General features: G+C 29.8%; 1 protein-coding gene across 1 annotated transcript in view; it reads right to left on the minus strand.

The window, feature by feature from the left end:
* Positions 1-8661, minus strand: part of LOC110095815 (TVP38/TMEM64 family membrane protein slr0305) — a 58598-nt gene extending 49937 nt beyond the window's left edge. The window contains exons 1-3 of the mRNA XM_020821546.2: positions 8293-8661; positions 4259-4320; positions 3503-3557 (exon numbers count right to left, since the gene is read on the minus strand). Coding sequence (XP_020677205.1) covers positions 3503-3557; positions 4259-4320; positions 8293-8388 — 213 coding nt within the window. The 5' untranslated portion in view covers positions 8389-8661. The remainder of the gene's footprint in view (positions 1-3502; positions 3558-4258; positions 4321-8292) is intronic.
* Positions 8662-9197: the final 536 nt, after the last annotated feature.

The following is a 9197-nucleotide window of genomic DNA, read 5'->3' on the forward strand; positions in this document are numbered from 1 at the left end:
GTCATTTTAAGCTAGCATGATTACTACCAACTAGGAGACTATAGCGTATGGATAATATCCTAAGTCAAAGGTAGGTAATTCAAGTTTTTTAACTATAAATATTGACACAAGAATGTCCAATCTTAATGACTGGCGAAGCGTGAATATATACAATTTTATAAGACAACAAAAGAAACCAGTGTAAGCATGGTAATAATTAACGCAAAATTCCTTAGACAAAAAGGATGGGGTAAGTGCAACAAGAGTAGAATTCATCAAAAACATCAAATTAACATAACTTGCACTTCTAAGCAGCTAAAAGTAGAAAATTCCCTAGTATTTGAGTTGAAGCAAAAGATGTAGCAGCAACATCAACAACAACAACAGTTTATCCCACTGTGGGGTTAGCTACATGAATCATTTTTCTCCATTGTGATAAGTTAAGAGTTAAATTCTCATTTAAATCTAATAAAGAAATGTCATTTTTAATATTTGCTAACCAAGTCTTTTTAGGTATACCTCTACCTTTCTTAACATAAGTCAACTCAAATACACTACTTTCCTAACCGGCTCATTTACTTTATGTGACCAAACCATCTAAGATGACTCTCTCTAATCTAATCTTCCATTGGAGCTACTCCAACCTTTTCACGTATATGCTCATTTCGTATCTTGTCTCTAAGAGTAAAGCCACTCATCCACCTGAGCATCCTCATCTATGCAACACTTAATATTATGCTTCTCTTTTAATGGCCAATATTCTGCACCATAAAGTATTGCAGTTCTAACCACCATCTTATAAAATTTTTCCTTAAGTTTGATGGGGACTTTTCTATCACACAACAAGCCTAATGTATTCATCTACTTCAACCATCTAACTTGAATTCTACTAATAATATCCCTATCTATTTGACCTAAACTATGAACAATTGACCTAAGATATCAAAAATATGTACTCTTATTAATGGTTTCATCACCCAAAGGCACAATCCATCCACTAGATCTATTATTACTAAAATTGCACTCCATATATTCAATTTTAGATCTACTCAAACGAATGCCTTTAGACTCTAAGGTTGACCTCCACAATTCAAGTTTACCTTCAACTCCGTCTCTAGTCTTATCAACAAGAAGAATATACTAAACAAAAAACATACACCAGGGTACAACCTCTTGCAAATGTGTAGTGAGAACATCCATGACTAAAGCAAAAAAGATATGGGCTTAAGGTTGAACTGCAATTGTATATCCATACTGTAAAAAGGAAAATACTTGGTCAAACCACCTTGTGGTTTTACACAAGAAATAGCTCATGCATACATATCCTTAATGACTTGAATGTAAACATTTTAACCTTCTTCTTTTCTAGAACTCTCATAGCACTTTTTTTAACACAATAGTATATATAATATATATATATATATATATTATATATATATATATTATATATATGCTTTCTCTAAATCAATAAATATCATATGTAGATCTTTCTTATTCTTTCTATACTTCTCCATCAAATCTCTCAATAAATGTATAGCTTCCATAGTAGACCTACCCGGCATAAATCCAAATTGATTATGAGAAACATTAGTATCACGCCACAACCTATGCACCATAACTCTCTCTCATAGTTTTAAAGTATGACACATTATCTTAATATCTCAATAATTTGCTTGTGCATCACCTTTATTCTTAAAAATAGGAATCAACACACTCATTTCCACTCATCTGACTTCTTTTTGGTCTTTAAAATAATATTAAAAAGTTTAGTAAGCCAAGAAATTCCTTCATCTCCTAAGTATTTCTATACCTCTATTAGAATATCATCAGATTCAACAACTTTTACAAACTTCATTTTCTTTAAAGCCTCTCTAACTTCAAATTTACTAATACATTGATAAAAACAAAAATATTTATTTTCATTTAGAGTTCCAAGGTCACTAAAGTCAATCGCATTCTCATAATCTTCATCGAAAAGTTTAGAAAAAATATCTTATTTATCTTTGTTGAATATTCTCTTCTAAAAAAAAGTGCTTTTTGATCGTCATCCTTAATACACTTCACTTAAACTAAATCTTTACAACTATCATTTTCTTGTTTGGCAAACTTATACATATATCTTTTGTCATCTTTAGTATCTAATCTATTATATAAATCATTAAAAGCTAAAATCTTTACATCGCATATTGTTTTCTTAAACTCCTTACAGGCGTCTTTATATATTTCTCAATTATCAGAATTTTTACATCAAAACTACTTTTTATAACAAATATTCTTATTTTTTATCTTTTCTTGCACAGTTTGATTACACTGCAAACTATTTTTAATATTAGGAGCTTTTTTGTTTGATACTCCAAGCACATCTTTTGTAACATTCTTAATATCAGTAGCTATATTTTTCCACATAACATCAGCTTCCTTATGCATAGATAAAATCTTAAGATCTAGTATTTTGCTCTCAAAAATATTTTTGTAAATATTCTTTAAAAGCCCCCATCTTATCCTAGAATAATTTTTTACTTTATTTTTTATTTTCTAACCCTTCATTTTAAATTTCAAAACTAATAAGCTATGTTTGGTACATAAACTTTCACTCAGAATAATTTTATAATCTTTGCAATCTAAACGATCTATTTTTCTTATAAGAAAATAATCAATCTAAATTTTACTATGACCATTCTTATAAATGATGAGATGCTCATCTCTTTTCTTAAATAAAATATTAGCAATTACAAAATCATAAACTAAAAAAAAATTAATATTGTCTAACCACCTTCATTAGTTGTTCCAAACTCATAGACACCATGAATACTTTTTAAATCATCTACCTCTCTACTAACATGTCCATTTAAATATCCTCCAATAAAATTTTTTTAAGAGGTATCTTTTGTATTAATTCTTCTAAGTCGTTTCAAAATTTTAATTTTGATCTCATATTCAAACCTACTTAAGGAGCATAAGCACATCTAATATTAATAATCAACAATAAATTTTAAAACTATAATTCTATCTCCAATTCTATTAATTTTTACAATATTATCCTTCAAACTCTTATTTATAATCACACATACATCATTTCTAATAGGACTTTTTTACTAGAATACCATAGTTTAAAACCTAAACTATCAATCTCCTTAGCTTTCTCTCCAACTCATTTAGTTTCTTGAATGCATAAAATATTTATCTTCCTATGAATCATAATATCTATTAATTTCATTAATTTGCCTGTTAGGAAACTTATATCCAAGTTCTTATCATAATTTTAGTTTCATAGACAAAATTTGAACACTCAAGAAGATCAGCTCATATATATAAGAAAAAACACAAGAATCTAACCAAGTGTGACATAATCTAGAAAACCTTCTGAATAATATGAGGTTGGTAAAAGTCAAAGATCAGAAAATATGGTAAAAAAATTGTTTACTCAGTAGATTGTAAGAAAAAACATTAAAAGAATTGAAAAAAAGACATATATTACAACAATATGCTTTATAATCTGTTAAAAAACAAGCAGGTCACTTACAGTTAGTATGGAAGCTGGAACAGCTAGAACGGACAATGGTATATATGAAATTGCCCTGTGACCAACAACACGTCAACCTTCAATGTAACTTTTCAAAAAAAGAACAGCATATTGAGAAATAAATAAAATAAAAAAAAGAAACAGAATTAAGATCCTTATTTTCATGCAACAAAGGTTTTGGATCATAATAGTAACAAATCAAGTAGAGCATTATGAAATAGTTTTGTATGCCGAAGAGCCAAATCTCACAATTAAAATTTATTAGGAAATAAGTTAGCATAAAATATGCCTCCACTTTGGCAAAAGTTAAGCTCATCTACACCATGGTCTTAATATATATTACAGATGAAAATGTGAAGTGCACAACTTCAAGATCTCTAGCAATTTGCCATGAAGATTAGAAATGAAGTCTTCTTTACAAGGAAACCATAATATCTAAAAAAACAAGTTGCATTATGAAACTCTCAAGTTGTCATAAAAACAAAACTTCAAGAAGACAATTATTATGAAGCACTATTATCTTCAATGATAATAACAACATAAAATAAATAGAAAACTAAGTGCATATAAAAGTAGCAATTTGAACTTCAAAAATACATAGAATAATCAAAAAGGTTGTTTCCAGGAATAGGTGATGCAAATCTAAAGTCGCTCATTAGAAAACTTGAATAAGAACTATTAACCAAAGTCATTGACCAATTAATAAAATGTGAAACAAGTATTCTGCAGAAAAAAGAATAAGCAACTATTACTCACAGAACAACAGGACCCCATGGCCCTAGATTATCCTGAATCCACACCAAAAAGTCCTTTAATATCTGCATTAAGAAACATATATTAGAAACATTTAGTACAAAAAATGTGAGCCATGACCAGCACAACTTAACTATTAGAGAATTATTCAGAAAACTCAAATATCATCTCAGCAATGATCAAGCACAAATGCATAAAATTACCAGAAAGAAATTACAACTTAGCACCAAAAAAATCTATCAAGGTCACAACCGCAAAGTACATCCAATATAGAGATGAACTTCAAAGTACCAAAATATTTACTGAAGCCCGCACATATTTGCTTCAAACAAAAGATGAAGTGAAGATAAAGTTCAAAAAATATATTTGTGTTAAATTCAAAGAAATTATTCTCAAGTAACATGTCTAAACATACACATTTTACTCTTACCAAATATATAGCCCCTAATTGAAAGCATCGAAATGCACAAGTCTACCATATGTAAATTAAGACAAGAAGATAATGGTGTAGTGTAAAATAAATCTCAATGGAAGAGTCCCCTTAAATCAGGTCTTTGGAAGTACAAATACCCTAGCGAGATGACATTCTTAGTGAGAATAAAAATGACGTCTTGTGTTTTCACAAGTTCTTTGTACTGATAAACGAATAGTGCTGTATTACGAAATATAAGCCCCTTCCTTTACATCCCTCAACCTTATATAGTCAAGTATTTAAGATAGATTCTTTCTGATTTTCAGAGCTAAAGGAAGATTTGACTATTACATTACAAAAATGTTACTAACATCTCTTGCCCATTTGACATTATAATCACCATATAATGAATTGATTTGTAAGTAAAATAATTTCTAACTCACAATTTGGTAAATTCCTTCTCCTTTGATCATTTTATGGAAATCGATATATTAAACTTATTATGCTTGTTCAACGACATCCTCAACTATTCTCTCTCTAGATAATAAGTTTGAAGGTAGATACTATTACCTCATTCTACTAAAATTTAATTCATGAAAACCTGATTCCATAAGGTATAATTTACTACTTTTTTGGAAAAAAAAAAGCATTTCAAGTCATCGTCAATTTAGTGCTGGATCTGCTTGTTATAGCATGCTCAATTTTCTTTTCATTATAACATTTTTAAACATTATTTTCTCTATGTTCTCATTTACTTTTATAGATGTATCATGTCATGTCGGAGAAAACTAGCATTGTGTAAGTATTGAATTAAATTAATTCTACTTGTTTTTATGTATATTTTTCACCATGCTAGACCCTTAGCTAGAAATATATCCTAACCGAAAGACCACTTCCTAATCACGCACAAAGAACATCATTAGGTTTAATACCAAAAATTTGGTATCAGATTTATAAATCCTTCCTCTCCATTAACTTATCAAATGTATTTTTGGTGTTAACTTTACTTGATGCAACTTTTCATTCATAGCGTATAGTTAAATTACCATTGGTTTACTCATTTTTTCCTTTGCATACCCGATTCAATCTTAGCTGACTTAATTGCACATTTTATTGCTTTTAATAAATGCCCAAATATCAATCTATTTTCTACAATCTTGTACCATGTTGCTATCACAGCCTCTATTTACATTCTCTTGCCACTTTATCTCCTAATTTCAGCACATGTACATCTTAACATTATCATTATTCATATAGAAAATGAAGCTTAAAAGAAAAATAATAATAATAAACTTCATTTTTTAGAATGACAGTCACAAAACCTTTCAAGATCCAAACCATGCTAACAGATAGTGACCTGTTACTCTATTGAACCCAGGTACCCAATGACTTTTTAACTTTACATTCTGGCAGAGCCCTTAACACAAACAAGTTGCACTTTACAAGCTAAAACTAAGGAAAGCATTGACCATTTCTACTAAAACGTAAACTCAAGACTTTGATAGATAGGTGAGAAGTTGATACAAAAGCATAAGCTCGGATGTAAGAATGAAGAATAAATGTTAAACTAAGGTTCAATAACTCAATGCCAACAATTTACTAACCCAAAATGAATATGATCTAAACTAAAAGACAAAAACGGAGATTAAAATGGACCCATCCTACAATAAACCTACATTTCCTATAACATTTTTATAATAAAAAGCATATAATTGAGTACACTGTGGTTTCATATTTACCCCTACAATTAAGGTCCCTGAGGCCAGTTTGTTAAAAATATGTTTTTGCAAGTGGTTGAACAAAAGCTGCAAAAATAAGCTTCATCAAATTGAATTTTTAAGTGGCGTTTTATTTTTCCTTTCTTAATGTACTCACTTATTGTAAATTCTGTTCCAATGTTTAGTAGGCTATAAGTTTCATAAAGTGTCCATTAAATTAATGTTTTAATCTTTACTTAATATTTTCCAAACTTATTTAATAAAATAATTTCATACTTGATCATAAATAAATGCATACTAATATTATAGTATTTACAATTACTATACTAATACTTTATGGCAAAGCTGACTATTTGTCACTCAAAATGCACTAATTTGTACAAATAACTCAATTATATTGTTATTTGTGCAATCTCCAAAATGCTTTTTGGACCAAAATACCCCTAATGAGGGATAACCCCCTATATTTGCAGATATTCATTAAATTTATGATGAGTCAAGGTTAATACTCATTCCTAATCGACATTGAAATCCTCAAGTCCAACTTAAGAAACTAGTTTTGTAGACTAATATTTTAGTATTTATAATCGATGAATTTTTAATTAACTTGTATTGCTATGGAGAGGAGCTAATTTGAGCTACAAAGTCCAATTTTCACTATTTTTAATACGTCCAAGTTGAGACTTTTGGTTTGAAGTTGAAGGGTTTGCAACTTCACGAGTTAAATCTTAACTGGTTTGAACCTAGAGGGTTTGGAAGTTCACAAGCTCAAAAGTTTATTAAGGCTCTTAAATTTTTTATTAATTCCTAATTTTTTAATTAGCTATAATGATTTAAAAAGGCTAATGGATAAAAAGTTTATTAGTGCCACGATTCAACATGCTCAATGTTCAAAAGTTTATTAAACCTCCAATACAAATTTCAAGGAAATGATGGATGAAAACAACAAATCCATCGAATCTTAGTTGTAATCACATGCTCATTGTTCAGCTTCAAGTATCAGACAACATTGGTAGTTGAAGCCAATAGCTTATACGAATAACAAATAGTATAAAGCATTGCAATTCAAATCTAGGCATACAAAAAAATATCATTTGAACCAGGTTTGAACCAATCATATCAGTCTGAGATCCTTAAATGGTTCATTCACTGCAAATAGCCAAATACTCAACTATTAGTATGACAAACAAGTTAATTTAAGTTAACCAACAGAAAATTTAATGTCAATAAAAAAAAAATAATTCATTTTGATAAAGTAGATTATTCAACTTAAATGTTAATGAATATCCATGAATATAAAGGGTTATCCGTCATAGAGGGGTTTTGATCCAAAAATAATATTTTGAAGAATATTTACCCAAATAAAAATATAATAGAAAAATTAGTCAAAATAGGTACAATATGAGCGATAAAAAGTCAAATTTCCCTACTTTCTTAGTAATTAATTGATCAAGTAAGTAATTCTCAAAAAAATGCATTAAGTTCTAGAACTAAAATTCAATAACTTGTGGACTTTCATGTCAAATCAAACATTTCATAAGCGGGCAAAAATTTCACGAAGCTCATAGTAAAATTTATGAATTTAACTACATCAAATACAGTAATATGAATGAACTGATAAATATAATTCTAGCATATAACCAATTCCTAGCTGAAAAAACTCATTGGAAAAAACATCAAGATATTCTCCATCAAAAAACTCCCCCCACGCTTAAGACAATGAGAAAAAGTTAGACGTCGCAGATAACCGCCAAGTCTCAAAAGCGTCAGCGAACCTAATCATCCCACAACAAGCCAACCACTTCACACTGCCAAAAAGTATTTACTCACTAAACCACGGAATTTATTAAACATCACATACGACATCCGGATCGCATACAAAAAAAAAAGGAATTTAAATTCATTACCTTTTCTATTGGGAGGGTCACGAAGGCCGTGACAACGGCGGCGAGGAGGAGGAAAAGGAGAGAAATCCGGAAGAGAGAGGACCAGGAGACAGCCATCGACGACAATCTGCGACGCCAAGGTCTGCAATCCTCCTCGTCCTCACCCCCAAAATTGCTCCCTTGCTTCCTAGCCCGCAATACTCCAATGTTTGCCAGATTTCTCTCAACCCTTCTTTCCTTCCTACCACCTCTTCCTCTCCTAATAATCTTAATTTGTCACCCCAATTTTAGCTTCCCTCTGCGAAATGCTCGACGAAATGGCTAAAAGAAGTAAGTTTCCTTCGCTTCAACGCTTCGTTTATTTTTGGGGATCTACATACATATTATAAAATCGGTGTTTGCATACTTAACTTTTGAATTTTTATATTTAATTGCATCATTTTAAATTTTAAATAATATTAATATTTGTGTATATAAAAAATATATTTTATTTTAAGTTAAGTAAAATGAATGCAATGTAAAAGAAATATAATATATTTAAATGTTTGAAGTTGTTTAGATGAATGTAAATAAAAATAAAGAGATTTTTTTTCTTGAAGTAAAATAAATGTAGTTTAAAATGCAAAGATGACTACAGTTGGTGGCCAATAGTGGCCAACAGTGGATGGCTATGGCTGGCAGTGGAGGGCGCCCAATAGCACTAGGTAGCGATGGTCGACAACCAATGGCAGGTGATGACAAGATACCTTGGTAAAGGTGAAAATTCTTCTCTTATAACTGGACGAAAATAAACTCAAATATTTAGCACAATATTTACAATACTTTACACTACATTTCTTTTTTATTCCACCAAACATTAAAATTTTCAAAACCCTATAAATTTAATAGAAGCATTGTCGTTTATTTAATTTTAAAAAACTTTATAA

The sequence above is a fragment of the Dendrobium catenatum genome, unplaced genomic scaffold (genome assembly GCF_001605985.2).
Source record: "Dendrobium catenatum unplaced genomic scaffold, ASM160598v2 fragScaff_scaffold_265, whole genome shotgun sequence".
Lineage (NCBI taxonomy): Eukaryota > Viridiplantae > Streptophyta > Magnoliopsida > Asparagales > Orchidaceae > Dendrobium > Dendrobium catenatum.